General features: G+C 41.6%; 2 protein-coding genes across 6 annotated transcripts in view; both read right to left on the bottom strand.

Annotated features, from left to right (window-relative positions):
• llgl1 (LLGL scribble cell polarity complex component 1) overlaps positions 1–16,689 on the bottom strand; it is a 49,198-nt gene extending 32,509 nt beyond the window's left edge. The window contains 2 exon segments of the mRNA XM_079644406.1: positions 12,585–12,682; positions 16,453–16,689. Of these exon segments, the coding sequence (XP_079500532.1) occupies positions 12,585–12,682; positions 16,453–16,533 (179 nt within the window). The 5' untranslated portion in view covers positions 16,534–16,689.
• A 724-nt stretch (positions 16,690–17,413) lies between these two features.
• myo15aa (myosin XVAa) overlaps positions 17,414–27,897 on the bottom strand; it is a 60,461-nt gene continuing 49,977 nt past the window's right edge. For 4 of the 5 annotated variants that reach the window (XM_079644496.1, XM_079644493.1, XM_079644495.1 and 1 more), the window contains 18 exons: positions 26,894–27,005; positions 26,701–26,775; positions 25,426–25,628; positions 24,757–24,881; positions 24,295–24,358; positions 24,101–24,173; positions 23,853–23,926; positions 23,611–23,693; positions 23,387–23,517; positions 23,184–23,278; positions 22,983–23,060; positions 22,388–22,484; positions 22,127–22,287; positions 20,303–20,436; positions 19,994–20,127; positions 19,515–19,648; positions 19,002–19,142; positions 17,414–18,653 (listed from right to left, as the gene is read on the bottom strand). In XM_079644496.1, coding sequence (XP_079500622.1) covers positions 18,552–18,653; positions 19,002–19,142; positions 19,515–19,648; positions 19,994–20,127; positions 20,303–20,436; positions 22,127–22,287; positions 22,388–22,484; positions 22,983–23,060; positions 23,184–23,278; positions 23,387–23,517; positions 23,611–23,693; positions 23,853–23,926; positions 24,101–24,173; positions 24,295–24,358; positions 24,757–24,881; positions 25,426–25,628; positions 26,701–26,775; positions 26,894–27,005 — 2,016 coding nt within the window. In that variant the 3' untranslated portion in view covers positions 17,414–18,551. The remainder of the gene's footprint in view (positions 18,654–19,001; positions 19,143–19,514; positions 19,649–19,993; positions 20,128–20,302; positions 20,437–22,126; positions 22,288–22,387; positions 22,485–22,982; positions 23,061–23,183; positions 23,279–23,386; positions 23,518–23,610; positions 23,694–23,852; positions 23,927–24,100; positions 24,174–24,294; positions 24,359–24,756; positions 24,882–25,425; positions 25,629–26,700; positions 26,776–26,893; positions 27,006–27,897) is intronic. The other variant, XM_079644494.1, reaches the window with a different exon arrangement.

Below are 27,897 nucleotides of genomic sequence, written 5' to 3' on the forward strand. Positions count from 1 at the left end.
GAAACAAATAAATCAATACACACAATGTGGGGAGATTATGTTTTGGGATACTGTGTTGACTTTTGTATTCATAATTTACATGCAAATATATGTGGCTGACATTGCAATGATGTTATGGGGTCTGTGGTAAATGAAACTACTTAAAATAGTACCACCAGATTCTTGCTAATACAGAGCCCTAGTTTAATACTGATACACACTGTAGGAGCCAAAATGCTTATTTTGCTATTGCTTATTATTTATATTATTATTATCATCATCCTTATTTGTTTACAACCCACACAGTCGTAATTAGTCACCCTCATTGTCATGGAAAGACAATGAGGGGGAGCTGGCTGTTGTATTTTTCTGTTGACCTTTATATTAGCTATTGTTTGTTTTATTCAATAAATATCGTGAACAACCACTTCAGTAGACACTCTTCTTGGAAACGCATAACAGAGCCACATTTAGCCTCTACGGGACTATTGGGAGTTTAGTCGCCACACACACACAATTGCTAATATGTGAAAATAAGTTAACGTTACAAGTATACACACACATGCTGAAAGTGAAAGAAATCCTAGTTGTTCAAACATTTCCGTCTGGATCAAAGTGTCCGTCCAGCATCCGTCAACCCTAGAGCCATGACTCTAGCGTGATAATAATCAGAGCAACACTCCTGTTTATTTTAAAATGTTAATTGGCAGTGATTCCTCTTGACTTGTTCCGATTACACGTCCGATTGAAATCATCAAGGACTGATTGCCATTTATTTTAATCCGTCACTGAAAGAGAAGCCGAAATGTGCATAAAAGACAGAAGTGAGAGATGAAAGGAAGTGCTGCAAATTCTCAGGATGCCCCGCCAAGAACATCAGAGGCTTCTTCCACGGCTCACACACACACACACACACACACACACACACACACACACACACACACACACACACACACACACACACACACACACACACACACACACACACACACACACACACACACACACACACACACACACACACACGCACACACACACACACACACACACACACACACACACACACACACACACACACACACACACACACACACACACACACACACACACACACACACACACACACACACACACACACACACACACACACACACACACACACACACACAGGCAGTTCGGTCAATACTGGAGCTGGAAACAGTGACTCAACGCAGTAATTCACAAGCCTACGCAATTCAATTTGAAGATTAAAATTTAAAGCATTAATAAAAAAGAACCACAGACACCCATAAAGCAGCGAGACAAGTGGTGAGGGCAAACAAAGAGAAGAGTATAAACGGTGTTTGGATGAGACAGTGTTGTAATAAATGTTCCGGGTGTTGCTGACAAAGTTGCGTAACGGTTTCAGAAAAACAAGAAATCAACACTAAGTCCATGAACGACCTGTTGAATGTGCAAGAAAAACCATGCAGTGTGACATAGCAAGATTTGCCCTGAATTGCACACAATGGATGCCGACAGTAACTCATAATCACTGAATCACTGTCTTTCTCAAACACACACACAGAAGTGCGATTGCCCGGTGATGCAGAGAGAGAGCGTTAGCAAGGATAAAGCGATTTCACGGTCTGAATACAGACAAACAGAGGGCATTGTCCTCCATGGCCGACACAGTACACACACACACACACACACACACACACACACACACACACACACACACACACACACACACACACACACACACACACACACACACACACACACACACACACACACACACACACACACACACACACACACACACACACACACACACACACACACACACACACACACACACACACACACACACACACACACACACACACACACACACACACACACACACACACACACACACACACACACAGGAAGGACGGATCAGTAGATCCAAGGATGGATGTGCAGGTTGATCACACACAGAAAGACAATTAGACCCCAGAGGAGAACAACCTTGTACAAGTGAGACTTCAAACAACTTAAGTTTGTTTTTGCTGGAAACTTCCAAAAGTCGAGTATTTTCTCTAACTCCCTTTCTTCCCTACACACATAGCAACACACACACAATCACAAACTCTGGCAAAAGACAGTCGACAACAAGACAAGCCAAACAACTCCACCCACCCACTAGAGGATCGTCTCTACGTCAACTAGTACCTCTCCACCCCCCACACACTCTTTGTCATGTCCCACTCCCTCAATGCACTCTCCCCTAACGTGGGACAAGTCAGACCTAGAGATAAACCTGGCTGTAGAGTTATAAGTACACAGAAGATCATGGTCCCCAGAGGATGAATCGCAAGGGTTTTGATTAATGCAGTGATTGAAGAGGGTGTGTTTAACCATGATGTTAGAAACTGGGAATCTGAGCACCCCCCCCCCCCCCCCCCCCCAAACATTGGTCCTCCTCCCAATCTGGGAGGGTCAGGGTTTTGTTCTGGCAACATTCAGCCTTAGTTAAACCCTCCTGCCTTGTTGGACTGTGAAAGAAGGTTGAGCAACTTTTATGGGCCATCTGATGAGTTTCACATTTAGTTCAAACTGCTTGTAGAAACATTTCATCAACTAATGTAAGCTTTCCTAAGAGTTCAAGAGGAGAAATGTCTGATTGGACCGAGATGGATTCACATTTTGTACAGACATTCATGGTCCCCTCATGATACATTTAATTCACTTTGGTGATCAATTCATTCATTCGATTTTCAGCAACATCATCAAATTACAATGTGAACTTGCATAATTCTTCAGTTTACAACCAAATATCTGCAAAACCAAAGACAATTAAATCAGCCTAAGCTTCGTGGCCAACGTTGCATGCTATGACGCTAAAGACATATTTAAGGGTGAGATTATACCTAAACATCAGCCTATTAGCCTTCAGCTCAAAGCACCACCATGTAAACGTATTATTGTCAAGTTAAATGATCCAACATTTGTTTTAAAAAGAAAGTCTAATCAAGATCAAATCCACATTTAGCTGGATCAAAATCGAGGTGGATAAGTGCAGGTAGATTTTAAGATATTTTACTTATGTCAAAGTCACTGCCAAATACAAACTACAAAGTATAGACCTTTTATTAGCTTTGAAAGAACCAAGTTACAATGACTTTCTACTCATTTTTATTCTCCCACCCATCCCTACTGAGCTAATTCAACAAGATGGGTTCATGTTTTTCCCCCCCGTTAGCCTCTCCGTCTGACTCGGTGAGACCACACACCCTTTATTCCTGCAGACAGACACCCATGACTTGTTGCCAACGGGACCGGCGTGTGTGTGTGTATGTGTGTGTGCGCACATTCATCTGTAAGTGTGTGTATAGGTGTGGGGGTGAGTAGACCAGTATGGATGTTAGACAGAGAGTATAATAAGGAGAAAGGGTGAGGAGGGAGAGTTTAAAGGTCCTGTGAATCTCCAGGAATACCAATGAGGAATAAAGTTATGGTAAAAGGGAAAAAAGGTGGGAGGTAAAGGAGAGAGACATGACGGTAGGAGTGAGAAAAAGACCAGGAATAGTGAGCAGTGAGAGGAAAGTGTTTTAAAGAAAGAAAGTTAAGAAAGAGAGCAGGCAGTGTGTGGGTGAGGAGAAAGAGGATGTTATTTTTATCAGAGAACATCTTCAGTTCAGTTAAAGTGCTACCGTCCATTCAATAATTACTTTTGTTACTGCAAACAACAAAGCAGTGCCGATAACATGCACAACATGTTTTCTGTTGTTTTCTTTAATACTGACCACAGTTTGAAGCAAACATGAAAACAAATTAATGTCACTATGTAAAAGTCAAAAGCTCTGCATTGTGGGTCAGGAATAGCTGTGGCTAAAGCAGAATTGAAAGGGGATTGTGTGGAACAAACAAACACAGGGGAATTCACCCTTTTCACCACAAAATATATTTCACTTTGAGAATGGATAAACAAATTCAAGGCACTTTAAATTAAGCGATAACAGCTGCCAGAGTCGACTGCTGAGGCCACCATGAGAACTAAAGACATGATGAAAGGGTGCATTTGTATTCTTATCATTTCTCATGCAATGTTATAAGTGTCCCTGCAGTGACCTTGCAAAAAGGGGAAGACTCAGAGAGTGAAAGTCCAGAGATGTTCATACGTTTATTAAATCAAGCTTCCACAGCGCAGTGTGCCATCAGCCCGCAGTGCTCCGCCACACTGACCTCAGAACTGTTCATCCGCCACAGAAATGTCAAGAAAAGGCAATCAAATATCAAATAAAAAATTGAGTCTTTGATGTTACAGAGAAACACATTTTAGCAATCATCCGTAAAGAGTATTTATATTTCTTGTTAAATTTCTCTTATTTTTGTATTAAATATTCTAGTTTATTTAAGTTAATTATTTAAAACCTGTTCCTGATTCTGGTGTGTGTGTGTGTGTGTGTGTGTGTGTGTGTGTGTGTGTGTGTGTGTGTGTGTGTGTGTGTGTGTCCAACAGGATGTCAGACAGACAGAGGGAGCTGTCAGCTTGAGCAAACGAATCAGAGCTCTGCCTGTGTGTGTGATTTTGTGTGTGTGAGTGTGAGAGTGTTTGTGTGAGTGTGAGTGTGAGTGTGAGTGTGAGTGTGTGTGTGTGTGTGTGTGTGTATATATTAGCTCATCCTGTCGCTGTTTGATGGCTGATACTGAAGCGTCACAGAGTTTCAGTATGACTCAGCAGGAATAAGTCAAAGCCCAATGTTTCAGTGTGTGCTTGTGTGCTTGTGTGCTTGTGTGTGTGTGTGTGTGTGTGTGTGTGTGTGTAAATAAATTACCTGAATCAACTGATGTAAGGACGGGACTTTGATCCATTTTGCTGACCTTGAAATTGTCTGTTATGTTGACATGCCTGGCTAAAATCCTTCCAAAAATAAAACGGCTTTTAAAAAAGGCATACTTGCATTATTATGCCAGTAATAAACGATTGGCATAAAAAAGTCTTAAAATGATAAAATTATCTTTTAGGCAATAATTTCTGGAACAGAATATAGTCCACCAGACAGCAATAGATAAACAATAGTTTACCTCCTAAACAAGCATTGTAGAAGTGTTTGAATTACATTTAACCTTGATATCATTTAGTTAGGAGTGTATCATTTGTTTTCATAACCATTCTCCTAGTCATCTAACCAAAGATCTACATTTTGTAAGTTTGTAAAGAGGTAAACATACAATGACGTATGCAAAGTATGGTTTACATTTAGCACCAGCTTGTCATTTGCAAGTGCCTTCATGAATTCAAGTGTTCATTAAAAAGATAATTGGACATTTGACGTTGGAACCCACATCTGATGGATTTGGACCCACAGACTCTGATGTGCTGAGCTGCAGACTTCTAATGCCCCGAGGCCCGCGAGCACTTCTCATCCCCGGCAACGGCGCTGGTCGTCTTGGAAACCGATTCAAAAGCTTCCTTTATTAAGACTAGACTCAGCAACAAAGCTCTTACTCACCCAAATCTGCACACACACATACTTAGAGGGAGGGTTAACCCAGGGCAGCGCAACACGCATTCTTCGACAGGAGACAGACTCCTCAAGATCGCCCCGCCACCCCCACACATGATCTCCACACACACACACACACACACACACACACACACACACACACACACACACACACACACACACACACACACACACACACACACACACACACACACACACACACACACACACACACACACACACACACACACACACACACACACACACACACACACACACACACACACACACACACACACACACACACACACACACACACACACACACACACACAGCATTGTCCCCCTTCCCTCTGCTGAGCCCCAGTCTGTGGTCCAAGCTGAAACTCTCAGAGCGTAATATGACTCTGCCTTCATAAACATGCAGCGAGAAAGAAACTCGAGCAAAAAAGAGAACATGGGAACGAGGGGCATCGTAGAAAGACGAAGAGCAGAAGAAGTTCAAACTCAATTTCAAACTTTTTTGTAATAAAGTAAATAAACTCTACGTCAACTTGTCCCAAACCTTTTTTCAGAATTCTGTTTCCTACTGCTCATACTGTACAAGGCTCAGGCGTCAGTGTGTGTCAGAATCCAACCACACATCTGGCACTGAGTGTGTGTGTGTGTGTGTGTGTGTGTGTGTGTGTGTGTGTGTGTGTGTGTGTGTGTGTGTGTGTGTGTGTGTGTGTGTGTGTGTGTGTGTGTGTGTGTGTGTGTGTGTGTGTGTGTGTGTGTGTGTGTGTGGTGTGTGTGTGGTGTGTGTGGTGTGTTTTCAGTATTGGCAGGTATGCTGGCAAACATGTCTAGGTCAAACTCAAGTCAGTGAGTCTGAGAGATTATCAGGGAATGTGAACACACACAAAAGATAGTTTTTTTTCTAAATTAAGGCAAACGAACCTGGTTTTTGGAACAGAATTGAGTTGAAGTTTGTTAAGAGCAATGCAGCAGAGGTTTAATTCATTGATAACTGCTCCACTAATAAAAAAAAAGCTGCCCAGATATTGTAGGTCAATCCTTTGAGAAAAACATTGAGGTTTAGACATTGTCTCTGCAAATCAATGTATTGAGATCAAATGTACGATCAAGGGTCTATAGTTATTGTTTGAATATGTTAATGTCGGTTTCCCTTGTTTCTTGTCTAAACATTTGACCTTGTTGATGTTGCAAAAGGAACTGCTGTGATGCATGAACATCTCAAAGTAATATTGAATTTCGTATGGTAGTCAAACAACAGGAACAAATCTTAACTATTTAGAAAATCTATTATCAAAATCATAAATTTTTCAATTGCTAAGGCACCAAACACTTTTGGTCCCAGACTTCCTAAAAACAAAGCAACTCTTACAACAGCTTGCAAGAGCTATGAGGATTTCAACGACAGATTGTTTTATCTCTCAAACGGTCTCCTCTGAATGAAACTAATCTGATGCAATAAATGTGTCAAACAAGAAACTTTAGTTATCTTTCCAGACATTCCCCGTGGTATACATGAAGGCTTTCCTACAAATTCCAACAGCAGCTGGGCCCTTGTTAAAAACAGGATGACTCGCTGTATCAGTCGTTTTGAAGTCGTAGGTATAGACGTGTAGTCGAGTTATTTTTCCTCCCCTTCCTTTACACTCCCCTGTCTTCACTGCCTCTCTGTTTATCTCCATCCCTCCCTCCCTCCCTCCCTCCCTCCCTCCATCCATCTCCTCTGGGTGTGAGTGCCTGGTACCACCGGCCCCTCTCTCTCTCTTAAAGCTGCATCTCAAAGAGTCCATTCACACCAGGCTAATGCATCAGCACACATTACCCACATCCAGCCTTCCTCACACTCTGATTAATGCCTTCAAACAGATTGACTGGAACAAATAAACTTACTGAGAGGCTGAAGATTTGGCTGATATTGTGAAATGATTTTTTTAGGAGGATTTGTACAAGATTTGTTTATAGTCTATAGCAGGGGTGTCAAACTCAAGACCCGGGGGCCAAATCCGGCCCGCGACTTCATTTCATGTGGCCCGCAAGAGCTCTGAAAGAATGTAATATGTTTATTATACGGTTACATGCCGATTTACAGAAGCACGATGTCCATAAACTACATGTCCCACAATGCATCTCAAATTTGACTTTTTTTTTTTCTTAGAATTTGAGTTTCTCAGATTTATTTGGGGAAATTGTTCCTTTTTTTCAGAATATGGCTTTTCTTTTTAAATAATTTTGTGACACTCTCACTGAAGAGACTTGCACTTATTTGCCCTTGACTTCTTCTTTCAGACGTAGTTATTTATGAAGTTATAACCCTATCCGATAATAATCCAATGCAGAGGCAATGAAGTAATGCAATACATTATTTTATATAAAATATTTATATATGTATTTCTATATAGTCTTAAAGTTACAACCGGCCCTTTGGGTGCAACCATAATGCTGATGTGGCTCGTGATGAAATTGAATTTGACACCCCTGGTCTATAGAATACAGTTTGTAGGGCGGGACTTCTCAGCACCTCCACAATACTTCATTCAGATTTAAATCTTAGCCAAATATTGCTCCTAGTGCCATTTGGATATTGCACCAGTCCATATTAATATGTGGTTTTATATGTTTTATAGTTATCGTGCTTTTGAGCTTGTTTTTAATTATTGGTTTATTATTTATGTTCCTTGTACAGCACTTAGGTCAACTGAGGTTGTTTCAAATGCGCTATATCAATAAATAAAGATTGAGATTGAGATATTGTGATTTCCATAACACATCGCTATGTAATACTAGTGCTTCTATTGGCTAACGCTCCAACACATTGTACGTGATAGGCTAAGGGGCGGGACATCTCTAAGAGGTTGACCAATCAAAACAGAGCCCGTCCAGCTAACCAATCAGAGCAGACTGGGCTCTGGTTTCAGATAGAGGGTGAAAAGAGGTGCTGCAGCACAGGCAGTATGAGACAAATAAAGAGCTTTTTTGACATTAAAGTATGGAGACATGTCCCAGTAGAGACACTACATACAAATATGAAGCTGAAAATGAGCAGAATAGGGCCCCTTTAAATAACCATACACATTTGCTATGGACATGAATTCAGATTGAAACACTGAATTGTTTGTGTTCATACATCCTCTACTGAAGCTGCACTACACGACACAAAAATAAAACAAGGGAGACAAGCAAGCACAACATCCACCCTTAACAAATGCTTTTAAATAACTTCATTTTCTAAAAACAATGACCATTAACCGAGAGAAGAAACTAACAAACCTAAAACAACAAAGCAGCTGACTTTTAGCCTGCTATAAACCACAAAAGACGTCATGGTAGCAATGACAGTTGGCAGCCATATAAAAAGATAAAGCGGGATCAATAACACATCAGAGGCTCGTGTCATGTGGACGGAGCGTGAGGATCCAAGCTGCTGGAATTTCTGACACAACTGACGAGCTAAATGATGGCTCTGCTGCTGCGATGCATCTCACGAGCCAAACCAAACCTCATTTCCAGCTCGGCTTTACTCTTCTCTTATTCTGTGTTGCTCCAACAGACGCAGTATGAAACTGCAGGGGGTTGGATTCCCACTGATGACCGCACGATAAAAGATGCCTTGTGGGTATTCTGGTATTACTTCTAAGTGTTGAAAACATCTGCCAAATAGGTTATGTAATGACAATACATGTTGTTTTGTTTCTGGGTCTTGCGCTGTGTCTCAATTTGGATATTTCCCATTAGTACACTCCCATGTCGTACACTGTAAACAGACACTTGTGCAATGAGTGGATTTAAACCAGGTCTCACATTGCACAAGGATGCTGTACCCTTACCAGAAGTGAGCTGCTGCTAGCTTGCTATCTAGCTAGCAGCAGTTGTTTGCGGTACAACATCATTACAGACTGCTCGATTGACCCTATACAATTAACAGTGGCTACTTCTCGACACCAGTAAAGTAGCACATTACTTAAAAGGTCACCTATTATGCAAAATCCACTTGTTCATGTCTCTTCTACATCAACATGTGTCCCCTCTGTGGAAAGAGACTCTGAAAGTTTCAGGAACAAATATTCTCTCTCTTTTTGTCCCGATCCATTTCTATAAAAAGCTGATCAGATTTTGGCCACTTTATGATGTCATAACGTTTTTTTGGCTTGTGTAACCATTAGCCAATCACCAACCAAGGTAACCCCCCCACCCCACCCACCCCACCTTATCACCTGAATCTCCTCCTAGAGCACATTTTGTTCTTTTTAACCAAATCTCTCTCAGAGGGGCGTGGGGAGGGGCTCCTTATTTTATCTAAAGTAACAGACAGAGAATCAGCTCTTTTGAAACAGGGCTGAAACAGAGGGGATTATGGGTAATGCTGCAATGATCTGTTTGGTGTTTGGAGCAAAACACTTCAGAGACATGTTCTTTATATATCTGAGACCTATAATATGTTGATGAAAAACAGTATAATAGGTGACCTTTGAAAAGGTGAAAACACAAAGGTTAAACTTGTATCCGTTTGGAGCTGCGTTAACTTTAGCAACTGCAATCGCGGCTAGTTGCGTAGCTAATGTTACGAATCAAAATTGGTGATCGCTGATTGTAAGAAGTGTCCAGCATTTCACACTCAACTTTTTAAAGAGTGCATCATCCAGCATACTCATCATTTATTTTCCATAATACGCATTGGGACACACTTAAGCACTCAAAACAGCACATATAAGTAGAGAGGTACGCAATTGAGACACAGCATTGGTCTCATTTTCATGGCTCTGGCCAGCAGTCCCTATAGTCGGCTTTAATAACATTTTACTCACTAAACGTAATTGAAGTGATGTGGAGGCATGGCAGTTTTACATCAGAGTACAACAGGGCAGGAAAACACAAGCAGTCAGATGATCAGACAAGTGGTAAACAAACCCCCTTTTTGATCATGTTATCTGAACCTTTGTACAGGAGGTACACTGAAAGAGAGTGCACCCGAAATGTCAATAGCAGAGAGAAACTGTGTGGTTACACTACTTCAGTAAGTACTGTGAGTCATACAGCAAAAGGTAATTGGTGTTTAAAAAGGACAATTTAGGAAATCAGTTTAACTACGTCCGCAACGGAGGTTATGTTTTCGGCTCAGTGTGTCTGTCTGCAGGATGATGGAAAATCCAATGGCCCATTTTTTTATGAAACTTGGTGGAAAGGTGTTCCTTTGGCCACGGCAGAACGCAATCAATTTTGGAGCAGATCAAAACCAGGGGTGGATAAACAAATTACGTTTCAATTTCGTCAACATTGCGAGATTTAGTCATTTGATTTCATTCAACTCTAAAACACATTTGGGAACTTCTTCTCCAGATCCTTGTTAGTCTTGCTCACACAGCAAACAAAGGAACCAAACACAAAACCGCTACATATTTTTCTTTGTCTTTAAAAACCCTTAAAACTGCTCTGAATTATTATTTTGTGGCAAAACCATTTCCACTCATAGACTTAAAGGCCATGAACACAACAAAGTCGAAAGGACATCTTCACAACTCTAGAAAAGGCTCCATCTTATGAGCATGCCAGTGCCCTTCTAGTTTCTCTTTGAAATTAAAGGTTGGTTTATACTCACTTATGCTGCTTCCCCTAAAAGACTCCCTTCTAAAAATAACCACAAGATCTAAGATAGCTGACATTTAGTTTGTGTGAGAACAATCTTACTATGACCTAAAAGAGGAATAGACCTTATTAAACCAAACCAACTATTAAAGTAAAACCCACAATGTAAAAAAAAAAAAGTGACTAAACTTTTCCCTGATACTCCCATTTTAAGAGGAAACTAAGTGCTTTTCAGTAAAGCCACACACACACACACACACACACACACACACACACACACACACACACACACACACACACACACACACACACACACACACACACACACACACACACACACACACACACACACACACACACACACACACACACACACACACACACACACACACACACACACACACACACACACACACACACACACACACACACACACACACACACACACACACACACACACACACACACACACACACACACACACACACACACACACGGCATCATGAAAGCCAAAAAACCAACATCAGATATATGAGCTTCAAAAAGCTATAAATAGTGTCGACCCTTTGCGTAGCCACGGATTTGAATGACAGTATTTGAAAGCATCACAAGTTGTCTTCCTACAACCTGCACAACAGACAAAACCTTACACTAAAGAACATGAAAAAAGTTCGACTAGTAAGAATAGTGACTTCTGTTCCCCTCCCACTACAGTAGCTGCACTGCAGAGCTGAGGTGCAGATAAACAGAGCGGCACTTCAAAGATGTTAACTGACAGAAACGGAAGAAAATCGGTTTCCGCACGAGCCACAGCTCAGGGGTTATCTCAGGGGCTTGGAGTTTGTTATTTCCTGTTAGTGCTCTCAATACATTCTCACTATCTGAAAACACATAAACCTCTATAAATCAATTGGTGCATATTTCATTTCTTGTGCCGGCTCATTTCTGACACGCTTGCCCTGATTAATTCAGTGTAACTACTTTAAGATTCTGGACTGCAAGCTGATTAATTGTTCAAACATTAATAATTCTTAGGATTCAGATTAAGAAATCCTGTATGCTTTGTATGTCATGGGGCTGTGACTCAGGGGGGTGTCTACCAATCAGAGGGTCTGTGGTTTTATCCCAAGGCCCTGACACACAACATGTTGAAGTGTCCTTGGGTAGGATAATAAAAAGGGTCTTATTATGATCATTTACAGGAATCGTATTTCTATTTAGTGTGTGTGGAAGAGAACTTTAGGATTCTAGCCTTTGCAGACCATTTACATGCACAAAAACCTATATTACACATTATAGGAAAGGGAAACCACAAAGAGCCTTATTGGGCCCCTTTAACTTCAAGAATTGCTCCCATAGGGATGTCTCCGGTATTTAAGTGTATGCAAGTCACTTTGGACAAAGCGTCAGTTAAATGCCATATTAGTAAACTAAGGATTAGTGATAAATATCAACGTATCGCCAAAACTTACTGTGACTGATGGCCCAGAAAACCCTTTGATAGATGCATGATCTGAATGATAATAAAGGATACACTTTGATGGCTCCTGACTTTGTCCCGATGGCCATAAGTTCCAGTTTGGGGTCAAAGGCCAAAGCACTGGGCTGGTGAGGAAACCCATGCTCCACAGTCTACAAGAGAAAGAGTGGGAAAAACAAACAGACATTAACAGAGATGACACAAGACAATAAAAATGCTCAGATGTGTTTAACACCCCGTCTGAGTGCATGCTGTCCGTCTGTGGAGTCGGTGGGGCGTCTGAAAGGGAGGACTCCCTTCATAAAGTTAGAGGGAAGCGCTGAGGGCGACAGCGTTTTATTTGATACTTTGTTTCAGACTTTGTAAAATGGGATTAACATAAATTCACAGTTTTTCCTTTGGCCTGTGTCAGGAGGAGACGGCGGGACAGCTGGGAAATCATTCAGATCATCAGAGGAAGAGCAGCAGAACTTTGTAGACGACAGAGATACCCTAACCCACTTTAAAAGAGGTCGAGGGGGTCTTTAAAGTGTAGCCGAGGACCCCTGTGTCCGAGAAGTATGGAAATTAGGTATTTAGCTTGGAACTCAGAGATGAGGTCAAACATTAACTCTTTGTTTCTTTAGAGTGCCGGTCTGATTACACACACACGTAAGCACACACACACACACATCAAAGTAACACTCCTGTTGAGAGACCACCACTGATAGTGGTGGCAGCTGGTGCCAAACCTTTAAGTGTGTGTGTGTGTGTGTGTGTGTGTGTGTGTGTGTGTGTGTGTGTGTGTGTGTGTGTGTGTGTGTGTGTGTGTGTGTGTGTGTGTGTTCACAGCACAACAAACAGTTCAAGGACTTGACACACAATGCACCATTCAGTCAACTTCCATATAATCTGTTTAAAACACAACTGTAAAACTCTGTCAAATGTATAATGGGCACTGACATTCCAACAAATATTGGACATGAGTGAGACAGACTTTGTGAGTGAGACACACTGTGTGAGTGAGACAGACTTTGTGAGTGAGACACTTTGTGAGTGAGACACACTGTGTGAGGGAGACAAACTTTGTGAGTGAGACAGACTCTGTGAGTGAGACACACTGTGTGAGTGAGACACACTTTGCGAGTGAGACAGACTTTGTGAGTGAGACAGACTTTGTGAGTGAGACACACTGTGTGAGTGAGACACACTTTGTGAGTGAGACAGTCTTTGTGAGTGAGACAGACTTTGTGAGTGAGACACACTGTGTGAGTGAGACACACTTTGTGAGTGAGACAGTCTTTGTGAGTGAGACAGACTTTGTGAGTGAGACAGACTGTGTGAGTGAGACACACTGTGTGAGTGAGACAGACTTTGTGAGTGAGACAGACTTTGTGAGTGAGACACTGTGTGAGTGAGACACTGTGTGAGTGAGACACACTGTGTGAGTGAGACAGACTTTGTGAGTGAGACACACTGTGTGAGTGAGACACACTGTGTGAGTGAGACAGACTTTGTGAGTGAGACAGACTGTGTGAGTGAGACACACTGTGTGAGTGAGACAGACTTTGTGAGTGAGACAGACTTTGTGAGTGAGACACTGTGTGAGTGAGACACTGTGTGAGTGAGACACACTGTGTGAGTGAGACAGACTTTGTGAGTGAGACACACTGTGTGAGTGAGACACTTTGTGAGTGAGACACACTTTGTGAGTGAGACACACTGTGTGAGTGAGACACACTGTGTGAGTGAGACAGACTTTGTGAGTGAGACAGACTCTGTGAGTGAGACACTGTGTGAGTGAGACACACTGTGTGAGTGAGACAGACTTTGTGAGTGAGACAGACTTTGTGAGTGAGACACACTTTGTGAGTGAGACACAATGTGTGAGTGAGACAGACTTTGTGAGTGAGACACTGTGTGAGTGAGACACACTGTGGGAGTGAGACACTGTGTGAGTGAGACACACTTTGCAGACGGACAACGGCCTCACCTAACCCGAGTTCAAGGCCACCGCAGGGCTCACCCCGGAGGTGGGAGATAACAGATTTTAAACACAACAAACTGTTCACGTATACCAAGTATCCGTACCTTATACTCATTATATTCCAAATCAGGCATTTTAATTTAGTTTGAATGTTTAATGTATTCATTGGAGAATATTGATTATATGTGTATTGCACCTTCCCAACACAAAGACCAATTTCAACCTTAATACATGGCAAAAGGACAGAAAGGATGTTGTGGTGTTATTCCTAATGTTTCCAGTTCTAATGCTGACATTAAAAACTGAAATGCACATTGATTTGTTATTTTAGATATATTGCCTTTTATTTTACTTTAATTTGGAATAGATTAAAGTAAATAGTCTTCAAATTGGATTGATATGACGAGATCTTCTGTAAGCGTTGGACTAATAAACAGAAACAGCTTCTTGTTGAAACAAGGCGTGAAGTAATGTCTTTCAGATAACTCGTTTTTACCTTATTTGAATACTTTGAGTACATTCAGTTCAGAGTCCTTTGTTATCTTATACCTGAGCAAGAACGTGTGTTTTTGTCACCTTTGCTTGTTGCACTGTAGTGAATAAGTGTAGACCCTGTGGTAACATGCACACCATCATGAACAAAAACATGACCGTCTGCAGCTCAGATTTAATATGCACAACCATCAACACAATCCATTGACTGTAACCTACATTTAAGCTCACACCAGTTTAGCAACAGTGATACAGTTGACTGCATTTTGCTCACAGAAAGATGAACTGATGAATACTTGCAAGTGAGGAAGAAGTAAAGTCTGCTAATTTTAACTCAAGCTTCAGGAAGCTGAAGTTTACTGTACACAAGCTGGTGATGGGAGCATTACATCTGACACACATGGTTTCACCCACAGATCCCAACACACTGAAACAAGAAGAGCTCTCAGCACCAGGAAGATACACTCCTGTAAGCTTTGCAGAAACAGCACACTGACAGCCATGTTCAATACCTGAATATTGATATTGATATACAAACATGTCTCACACATACAACTCAAACTGCTGCAACACAACTGAAGTGTTGTTAATGTGAAGCCTGATGATGATCCCTGTCAGCAGGGGCATCACTTTGGATTGAGAAATAGTGGGGTGTCAGAAGATTTTAAAAGGGTCTTCAACAAATACAATTGATAAGCAATACAATGAATGGATAACTTTGAGATTAGAGTCAATCATTATCAAGAATAGAAAGAAAACTAGTCATGATTTCTTGAAGATACTGATCAGTGCATGCATGTTTTTGATTATTGTTTAATAGGCTAGCTGCAAATGACAATGCACAGTGGTGTATTCTATATCTACACTGCCTTTCATGTGTTCTTATGGTGCAAATAACCTTTATAGAAGCGTAATCTCTTGGTGCAAGCCATTGATCGAAACAGATTTAACAAATCGTGCTTTGAAATAGCAATAGGGACAAAAACAGCCATTTCAAAAAGTGGTGGAGACATGTCTTCACTATAAATGACACCTATGGCTGTCAGTGTGTGTGGTTGTTAATTACAGTCATGCTAGGGTCTGCAGAGATAAGTTTCTTGGTGCTGCTCACTTTGAACGCGGGCCTCGCTTGGGTGAAAGCCAATTAACACGCTGTGAAAACAACTGAACCCCACAAACACACACAAGCGCGCGCGCGCGCGCGCGCGCACACACACACTCACACACACACATCAACAAAGCAACTCCAGCCTGCACTAAATAGCTGTTTTTCTGCTCAAGCTGCAACCAGGCAGAGACAGAGGAGCAAATGCTGCAGAGTGCTCCAGTTAGAAAACCAATCCCGTTTTGAGATAATAGTTTTGGGGAGCAGCAGAGAGGAGGAAACCCTCTCTCTCTCCCTCACTCTCTCTGCCTCCCTCTCTCTCTCTCTCTCTCTCTCTCTCCACCGTCCCGTTACTTTACCTTGTTGAAGGCGAACAGCTCCTGTTTAATCTTCTCTCTCTGCGGGTCGGTGCCCTGCCGACGGAACCGAAACTTCATCATCTTGAAGCCGGAACTGCAAACACGGAGGTAACAAACCCGTTGTTCAGGAGAGGCGGTGCTAAGCTAACCGACTAGCCCCATGCAGCAGGCTGAAAGCGGGGCTGCTGCTGCTGCTGCTGCTGCTGCTGCGGCTCTCTCCTCCCTCCTCTCTCTCTCTCTCTCTCTCTCTTTCTCTCTCTCTTTGACCACAGCCCCCTCCTCTTCCCGGTTCACACGGACCCGTTGTTGTTAACCAATGAGGGTGAAGAAATCTTTGAGCAATTTACTCAAAAACCGCCCACAGAGACAGGAGCTGCGGAGAGGGAGTGCTCGGTTTGTAGCAGGGAGCGCACCGGATACACGTTCCATTTACAACTGTCAATATGATGCGTTAAACGGGGAGAGCGTTACATAAAATGAAGCTAACACACAGTAAAAAGCTAGTTTAAGTTAGAAGAGACAAGTTCTGTTTACCCAATTATATTTTACGACTTTATCAAAAGGATTATTTATGGTTTATATAATACAATACAATACAGCTTTATTTGAAAAGCTCTTTAAAATCTCCAGAACTGTGCAGAGAAATACAAAAATAATAAAATACAAAAATCACACGGCTCAGCTCACCAACCGTAACATTTGTAAAACTACAAATAAAGTGGAGAAAATTGAAATAAAGAAGAATACAAATCGTTAAATTCATATAGTAAAAACAATAAACCATTTGAAAGCAATTATAGCAACTAATTCGAATTTTTGGGTTAACAATAATCTTATTATTGATAGATTTTATATACAAAAATCTAATTATATGAAAGAAAAGTTGTGTGTGTTTCATAAAGAGTTTTCTTCCTTTATAACAACCCTCAAGTTAATAAAGAAATATAAGAATGCAACACAATTATTGTTCTGTTTAACACAACACATTGTTTATGCTACAAACTTTAATGTACAACATTATTCATAAGCATTCGTTATGTACAACAGCTATTTACAAGACATATATACATTGTATAAATAATCTAATTAAATAGTGCAAAGAATTCAGCGATGTGGCTTTTAACTGTGTGCCAAAATATGTCTTTCTCTTGATTTCATGAGGGAAGAACCTTGTATGTGGGGCTGCCTTCTCTTGCTTGCCATTTAGAATGCATCATTATAAAAAAATAAAATATCTTCTTGATGAATAAATAGGAAAGGTTATACTTAGGTTTGCTACACACTTCAGTTTCTTTGTAGAGAGCCAACCCAGGTGTTCCTACCCTTTATGCTAATCTCCTTTAAAGCAGCCATGGCAGACAACATTTTAAATAGTTTTGGCTAAAAGTGTCGAACTAAAAACATTCTTGATTTTGGTCTGAAAGGATATTCATTCTTTATCACATGGATGCATTAAACTCAGTTGTATTTGTGTTTAATGTACAGGTCTGTACAGGGGCGGACTGGGACTAAAAATCAGCCCGGGACTTTCGACCGGCCCACTTCGGTACTGCCGGCCCACCTCATTACCGCAAGTAAATACTGCTAGTAAATTGTCGGGGGGCCGTGCTAGTGACTCATCCGACCGGCCCACTTCAGTACCGGCCCATTGGGATTCGTCCCGAACGTCCAGATGGCCAGTCCGCAACTGGGTCTGTACATACACTGGAGATATATATTTTATAATTTATGTAATTGCTGTGGGTGTGATCATTTCAATCTTATTTTAAAGCAAAATACCCCCAAATTCCCTTGATCCAGCTTCTCAAATAAGAATATTTAAAAAGCCATTTGAAGATAAAAAGTTTGGCTTTGTGAAATTCAGATTTGGAATGTTTTGATTTTCTTTGATATTGTATAGATTAATGTAGATGAACATCTTTGGTTGAAGCATCGACGCCATTCGTTAATCTCACGACAGAAACATTACGTCATCATAACAAAATATTATTGTTTTAAAATAGAGGTAGATTGAGGTGGGATTTCTATAAGATTGTATGCATGTATGTGTGTGTGTGTGTGTGCGTGCGTGCGTGCGTGCGTGCGTGTGTGCTTGTGTGTTACAGCAGGGTGATTTCACTTGGTGGCAAAGTGAGTCTCTTGTCTCTGACTGATAACATGTTCTCCATGTGCATGGCGATGACTCGACACAGCTCCAAGCCCTGAAAAAACACACACACACACACACACACACACACACACACACACACACACACACACACACACACACACACACACACACACACACACACACACACACACACACACACACACACACACACACACACACACACACACACACACACACACACACACACACACACACACACACACACACACACACACACAGACACAGACACAGACACACACACAAAGTATTGAAGGTGAGTGAAATGCTTAAAAATCATTGCATATACAAATTAGAACAGTGGCTCTTTTTATCGACTCCCTCTGTGTCTGTGTCTCACAAATATATATTTGGTCACACGTACACACACGTACACACACACCTGCTCTAGCTGCAGTTGTGTGATTCGCTGGTTGAGCAGGTCTCCTATCATGATCTCCACGTACGGATAGCTGGAGCCTGAAGTTGGTCTCTGAGTGCGAGTGGACTGGACTTCCTTTAGAGGGAAACGCACCATGGCCTCCTAATTACATACAGACAAATAAAACGAAATAAATGTTAGAGTACACACACTAACAGTTAATAAACCTTTACACACATAAACAGACAGCTATGCACAGGTATTTAAAGTCAAAACAAATAGAATACAAGATTTACTATGATAAGCAGAAGTGAACAGAACAACCAACAGGGGGAGCCAAGGCTTTGTTTTAAAGGGTTATGGTTTAAATAGTGTAAATAATACGATGTCGAAAAAGGGCTTCAAATTCCTTCTGTTACACACACTCTGTTGCCAGCATATCTTTCCAGCTGTTCCTGGAATGTGAAGCATGCAACATTACACAAGCTGGATCCTTGTGTCTGAGTGGATGTTTAAAGTGTGATGGTGACATACATGAGTGTCCTTGTTGAGAAAGTGCAGCCCGTTCAGATTTACGGCCAGGATGCACGGCGCACTGATGGAGGCGGAGCTACAGCTCTGGATGTAGAAGAAGGAGGAGCCGAACATGGGGAAGGCACTCACCAGACCTGGGCAGGAAAAAGAACAGGATATTATTTTTAATACGGCAGCATTATATCCAATGCAACTAACTTACTGCACTTTTAATAATGAAAAACATCATCTAGAATTAGAATGTGAAATCTTGTTTCGACAGTTACTTTAACGCTGCTATAAACGCCTGAATTTCCCCACAGGGATAAATAAAGTTCCATCTTATCTTATCTTTTTGTCTGTCAAATGTTTCTAAATATCTTCTTACCAGATTTGATTAGTTGTGTGGAATTGATGAACAATCAAAATCAGATATATAATATAAGAGTCCACGGAACACACTTTCCAAGATATACAAAAGCACTTAGCGGTGGTCTTACCGAGGAACTGTGCTCGAGCCTGGTTTGGGTTTAAGGGCTGCACCTGCTGCATGTGCTGAGTCGTCATGTTCAGCCAGTGCTGGGAGCCCTGTTTGCTGTAGAACTGTGGAGGCACACACTCCTGCACGTCACGCCTTAAAACACACACACAAACACACACCAGTCATAACTCAGAGGCAGTGGTAAAGATTGTATTTAAAACATTTGTGAAAGCGTAAATAGGTTCAGGATCGTCAAACTGAATGGAAACCTCACTGCACTGATAGTGAAGGGGGAAAAGAAGTGTGTGTGTGTCTTTAGTGTGTTTACAAGGTGGGCAGGTAGACAGTGTCCTTGGCACGGTGCTGGAGAGCAGCCAGTCTGGCGATCTGCTGCAGATGCTGATCGCTCGCCTTCGCCTGAGGAACCACGCTCAGCAACGCCTTCAAATAGTCTGGCAACACCTTGGAGAAAGACACAGAGAGTTACATTTTGTAAGTGTTCATTTTTCTGTAGGTTTCTGCTTGCTTTGAAATCCTGATACATCTTCCTTGTCGGACTGAACTGGGCTGAAGTCGGATAGTCCATTTAGCTTAGGAACCTTCCTAACGGAGTGAAATGACCCGGAAGTCCCTCAGTGGCAGCCATGATAAGGGCCGTTCGAATTCTCTAGAATGATAGGAAAGGAGGATTCAAACTTCCTTTATAACCTCCTTTAGCTTAGGAACCACTGGACCTCCCTTACCGAAAGGAGAGGAGAAAGTGCTGCCCCACAATGCCTTGCAGCCGCAGCATTTGCCGTCACACAACAGTCGGCCGTTCACGGAAACAACCGATTATGAAGGAGAAATTATATCACGAAAGTTACGGTGCTTATTAAGCATTTTAAAACGTATGTGGTAAGTTGCCAAAGTGCTTTGTTTTGAACGTTCATCAGTATTATAATCAAAAAGAGAAATATGAACGTTAGTTTTTACTGAAATGATCAAATAAAGTCAACATTTCACTGAGCTGTGTGGGGTTTGTTCAACTTTTAAAATATGTTTGAATGGGGATGTACACAGTGATAGGTGTTAAGGACTAACGTTTATAATAAATACATTTGTATTGATTTTAAGATCTTTTCATACAATCATACGTATTGCGATCATTTGTTTTAATGTGGACCGGAGGGAGAGGGTGACGAGCAAAAGTTTCACTTTCCTTTTTTATTTCAATTCCAACTTTGGTCATGAAGAATATGTTTCTCTGTTGTCCACGTTCATAAAGCATAAAGCAACAGCATCAGAGCACGGTGCAGAGTCTCTAGATGAGTTCAAAGTAGTCCCTCGTTCTTAATAAACATCCATGTTGTAGTCCACTGTAGAAAACTGTAGTTTCCATAGTTTCCCCACAGCAGCAGACGCACATTCATGACATCCGCTGGCGCATCATAAACACGTCAGATAGTGAAAGTGCAGTCGGATTCCCTAAAGCACCACAGTCTCTTCTCCTAAGTCCTTTTGAATTCTCCTATCCACTATCCCTTGACCCTGTGACGTTTCACTCAGAGGTCAAGGAATAGGAGATAGGGTTAGACGTTAGGAGCTGATTTTTGGATTATCCGACCACAACCCTGGTTTAAGTGAGTCTGCTGTCACACAAATTGGAAAGCTACAAATGATGTTAGCTGATTGTAAGGCAATCCACACAGAGATGAGGCTCTTGTGATTCCCATGGTTTATTGGCAGAACATGGGGAAGAAATTAGAAAATGGCGACAACAGGCGCGATATCTACAATATCGCAATGTGATACTGTGAATCATTGTTAAACCATAGAAGAAAGTGAGCCAAACGGCATATTAGGGATATTTTAGTTAACAAAAGAAAAGTTGAATAAATCATGGAGCAGAGGCAGGTGGGTGATATTATGAGAAGATAGTAGGTAAGTAGATGAAATGCAGGAATAAGGGCTCATCTTTAAAGGAGATATACCTTTTTGCTTCCCTTTGAAAGGTTTGATCCACCATGTCCCATACATACTTGCTGTGTATTGCTTTTTCTCTTAAACTTAAAAATATAATCTCAGTAAATATCAAAATGTGTTTTTGTTAATGTAACCCGAATACACCCTCGTACAAAACCCTGTAACCTCTCATACAGTGGACCTCTACCTGGTTATAGTGCATGGTGACGTAGAGTTCGTTGTCCAGTTTGAGAGCCATGCTCCATATGACTCTCCTGAACCACAGACTGTAGCTGGCGTCCACCGGTTCGGCCTCTGTGGCGATGTCCAGGATGTACTCACGCTTGTTCAGGGGGCGCACATTCTGACCTACAGACACAAGTTATTATCCCTTTGTCTACAGTGCACTCCTTTACATAGCGATGGTTTGCATTGGAGTCCTTCATTATTGCATTCAGAACATTGTTACCTTTGTGTGTGACCAAAAAGATGGCGTATTCATCCAGAGCCTCCACCCTGTGCAGTCCCATCTCATAGCAAAGCTCCTCGATGACATCCAAAGCAACCTGAAGTCACAAAATAATTCAGTTATGCGAGTCCGTTGTCATGTTGACGCAAAAAATTCAGCATCTTGGTTTTTGTTATGTTACTGTCAGGCCCAAAAAGGTTATATAGTAGCATAGTACTTTTCTTCACAATTGGTGAAATGCAATATCAAAAAACGTGTGTGTGTATGTGTGTGTGTGTGTGTGTGTGTGTGTATGTGTGTGTGTGTGTGTGTGTGTGTGTGTGTGTGTGCGTGCGTGTGTGTGTGTGTGTGTGTGTGTGTGTGTGTGTGTGTGTGTGTGTGTGTGTGGCCGATCATTACTATACTTGTGGGGACCTACATCTGTTTACACAGTCACGTGTGGGGATTCGCTTCCCTTATGGGGACAAATTGGAGGTCCCCATGTGTGTGTGTGTGTGTGTGTGTGTGTGTGTGTGTGTGTGTGTGTGTGTGTGTGTGTGTGTGTGTGTGTGTGTGTGTGTGTGTGTGTGTGTGTCTGTGTGTGTATGCCACTCACAGAACACGTCTTGATTTTCACGTGTCTTTCTATCCCGCCCGGCAGCAGGAACAGCTGTCTCTTGGAGCTCCGCCCAGCCTGCACACAAACAACCAATCAGAGAGGAGAACAACACTTGAGTTTGCTACCCTTTTAACTTGTTTCAAGCCACATATAAATGAAGTACAGTAAGAAGACTGCATAGCTGAGTTAGAGACTAACCAGCATAGCTTTGAGTTCCATGCTGTTGGGATACTGTATACGTCCGCCATATTGAAAGGTCCTCCTCAGATTCTGCTCACATGCCTTGGCAATGCCTGGGTCAAAAAAAGGTAACAGATTGATGGATAACCAAGGATATACTTTCACAACGGTAGTGATGGATTTATGATTTTTTTTTTTTTATGTATTAGTGGATGATCTACCTTGATACTGCATCCCGGGGCTCTCACAGGCGTCCTGAAGGAACTTCAACATAAACGGCTTCATGACGTCAGAGCAGCGATAGAAAGCTGTCAGGATGTACAGCAGCCGCCATCCTCTCTGACAACTGTCCCTGCACAACATATACGCACCACTACAAGTTGAAGAACTACTGTGATCAAAACCATCAGGCCGCACGTGATGTAAAATGAAGAAAAAGTCTTACGGTTTAGAGCTGGTGTTGGCGGTCACTTGCTTCAGCACCTGGCAGTAAGACTCATCCTTTATCAGGCCATGGTCAGCACTTAACTGGATATATGAGCACATTCATGAAGACAATTATGTTGATCTTTAATTTCACTTAAACCCATCACATGTTAGTATTTATTTCATTCATATTTTCTAAGCCATTCAACGTCAGAGTGTGTGTTAGTGTGTGTGTTTGTGTGTGTGTTTTGGTGTGTGTACCTTCAGTACGGAGGTGACCAGGTCCTGTTCAGTCTGACCCTTCAGGGGCAAGTCTCCCATGAACTTCATTATAGCTGGAAAACAATCAAAATGGAAATTAAATATTTTAGGAAACAGAAGTAATGTTGTATTTATCTGTTCTTGTCCCTCTGTCCGTTTCAATTGGATCTGAAGACCTTTCATTTTCCTCTATGACAGCAACCTATTAATATCTACTTCCTATATACATAATTTATGTGTCCTCTCACCTATGAAGATGTCCACAGCCACTCTGTTCATCCCACTGTCAGAGAAGTCAATCAGAGACTCCTGGATTGGAGACTGCAGAGACAAACACAAAGCAAGGAACAAAACAACACAATATTGTTGAAAATATAGAATATGAGAGAAGACAATCATATTTTTGAATGATTGTGCTTTGAAGCAAACTCAGCTGCTTTACCTTGGAGAATTTGACCATGTCATGAGGATCCCTGCCCTCCTTCCCCTTTTTGGCTTTCTGTTCACTGTGGGCAAAATATAGTCAGGAGTTATGAACTGTATGTGTTTTCATGTCGGTTAAAAGGTCATTAATCACATCTTAATCCAGTCCCATTATTTCATTAATTTGAGTAGTTAACATCTAGTTATTTAACAGCATCAGGCACTGGGTAATGTGGGTATTTATTGTTAGACAGCTGGAAGATGGATTGGCTGATGGAAAACAAATAATCTTTTATTACCAAGGCAGGAGACGAGGTAGAAGCCATTGTTCTTTGTATTGTGTAAGAAAATAAACTGAAAAACTGAAATTCTTGACAGGAAAATGGACTTTATAACTGTGTAAGATACCCGGTGCCTCGGCGGCAGTTTCATTTTGAGTTTTTGTTTTGAGAAAAAACAGCCGCTACAGTTTGTGTCTGACCTCTTGTTCCTCTGCGCCTCTCTGAAGTACTTCTTGGCAAACTCAGCCATCTGGTACTGGCCGCCGTGCAGAGGCAGATCGTCCAGCTCCGCGCTCAGACCGTCCCCATACATCTCATTTACTACCTGATGCACACACACACACACACACACACACACACACACACACACACACACACACACACACACACACACACACACACACACACACACACACACACACACACACACACACACACACACACACACACACACACACACACACACACACACACACACACACACACACACACACACACACACACACACATATGAAGCTAAGCAATAGCGTTTAAAGGAACACTAAACATGTCATTATATAGAAAATATCTCCATTTCTGCTTAACAAAGCATTTCAACATATACTGTCCAAACATCAGCTGGCATCGCAATCAATATACTAAATAGGGGTTTTGTTCATGCTGAAATCTGAGACTTATTCCCACTCCAAACCAGTAATTCATACTTATTAACTCTTAAATGGGCAATCACGTTAAATGTTATACGTTATGTTAAATTAATCAATTGGTATTCTCTACCTTACACTGTTATCACACCCATATTTTGTTGGTGTGGCATGATTTAGAAGAATATTCCTGTAATGTGAGTAAAACAACTTCCTGGTCTGCACCTCAGTGGAGAGGTCGAGCTCATGGGCAGCCACCGCTGAGCCCATCGCCACGGCGATAGCAGCAGACGCTGCGACCCGCCCCTGTCGGTCCCGAGGCTCGACGCGCTCAGCGGGGAGAACCAGGAAGTCCGGAGCCGCTACAGGACGGACGTAGTCGCTGGGAAACACTCCAGACTTTCCGTACACAGCACCGAACCGCCAGCCTGTATTACACACACACACACACACACACATACACACACACACACATACACACACACACACACACACACACACACACACACACACACACACACACACACACACACACACACACACACACACACACACACACACACACACACACACACACACACACACACACACACACACACACACGCCATATTCAGAGAGGTTTATAAGTAAAGTAAATTAAAGTAAATTAATAATCTGTCACATCCAAAACACAGTTACAACCCAAGTTAATTAATTGTATTCTTCAGATGTTCTGTTGTGTCCAACCAACTGGACAAAACCCCCAAAATAATCTCAATTTTTTTAGCCTAAATGATGGTAGCAAATCCTCAATCCACAATGAAATCTACATAATAAAGATCACAGAAGTTAACAATGCAATGTGTAAGATAAAGCCAGAATTTTAGATCATTAGATTAGAGCATTTAAACTATGAAAAAGTATTGTGCATCAACTTTAAACAGCATGCTAACTGACAGTGAGTGGCTGTTGCCCTCAGTGGCAGGAACAAGAACACTTTTTAAAGTTCAGTTTCATCTTCCCGCAGCAAGGAGAAAACCTTTCCAGAAGGACGGCTTGAGGTAACTCCAGAAAACCTTCTCCAGTGAGAGGCTGTAGCAACTCAAATTCAGCCAGTGCTAACCCAAGGCTTATCCCGGGCTTTGACTGCCGACACGATTAGTAAACTTTGTGTTGCTAATGTTATGCATGTTTGACCCAGGACTGCAGATATTTTCTTGTTCCTGCTCATTTGAATTTAGTTCAGTAAACATTCCCTGTATAACCCCCCATTAAGAAGTACAGTAAACACGCAGATTGCTAAAGTTAATTAAAGGCAAGCACTACATGATTAAAATATAGTTTTATCAAATTTGGCCTATTATTCTTGCCATGCTGTAAGTAAGTAATTCCCTTTTTTATCTATGTTTGTATAACTTGTGAATGTAACGTGCATTACACATTGCACCTTTAAGGATCTACTAAAAACCAAACCTAAAGCAAACAGCAAGCAGACACACAACACCAGGCTGCCAAACCCACCAAACTCAGGAGTGTCTCTCTTTAGCTCCTCCAGAAGCACGACCTTCTTCCGCACTATGCAGCCGTAATGTTTTCCTGAACACACACACACACGAGACAGACATGGCGTGAAGCACAGAGAGACATACTGAACACGGCTCACAGAAGCAGAGACAGATCTACAAACACAACAATGTGTCAGTGTTCCTCTCACCGGCCTCCAGCCCGTCCATGTGCTGCACTCTGATGATGTCTCCTTTGTGGAAGCTGAGCAGAGTCCTGTCCTCCGTGATGTAGTTCCTCACCGCCACCACGTACTCCGAGTCCTGACACAGACGGGACATGTTGACAATGTCTGTGCAAAATCTCGAGTGGTCCGCAGAAGAAGGTGTAAGCCAAAAAATAGCAACACATTTCTCCGTTTCTAAATAATGTATTGCTTATATGTGATTGCTGGTGTAACTATGTGTAGTTCATTTGAGCACTGAAAAAACGGAAACGTTGACTTTAATTAAATGCATTATGTCAACAGATTTCACATTACTGGGTAAACGCAATAATATTAAGTTGAACCTAATATTTAAACGTAATATTATAGATAACTTAACACAGTTATGTGATATTTGTTGACATAATACATTTCATTAGAGCCAGCGTTTCAGTTTCTCTCAGTGAATGGGAGATAAAGAAAGCTGTATGTTATGCTAAAGCCAAAACAACGAAAACAGTGATGCTTGCATATTAATTTAAACGCAGACACAACTTAAGCTCTTAAGTACAATATGGTAAAACACCAGAAATATATTAAAGGGTCACTCCACCAATTTTACACATCAGGCCTACTGAGCCTGTCCAAACACATGTTGATTGTTTTCTGAGGTCAAATGGAGCGTCTTGGTAGAAGTATTATCTCAGATTTGGTTTCAGATGTGTGACAAACATGAGACAGGGAGAGTGTGACAGAAGATGTTATTGAGCTGCATTATGGGAAATGTAGGATACAGTGTTGTGGAATTGTACATAGAAAATAAAAAGCTGCTTTGATTTTTTCCATCATTTCCTCTACCTCTTTTGTGATTTCCCCAACGAATCTTAAAGAGAACTGGTGTAATTAACAAAAATACAAAACTATGTTGTCTACTGTTGAAAAGTGGACTTACAGAAGAGCATATGCATGGTGACCAAAAACAACATTTTAGAGTGTATAAGATTTGTTCT

The sequence above is a fragment of the Notothenia rossii genome (genome assembly GCF_949606895.1).
Source record: "Notothenia rossii genome assembly, chromosome: 8".
NCBI lineage: Eukaryota > Metazoa > Chordata > Actinopteri > Perciformes > Nototheniidae > Notothenia > Notothenia rossii.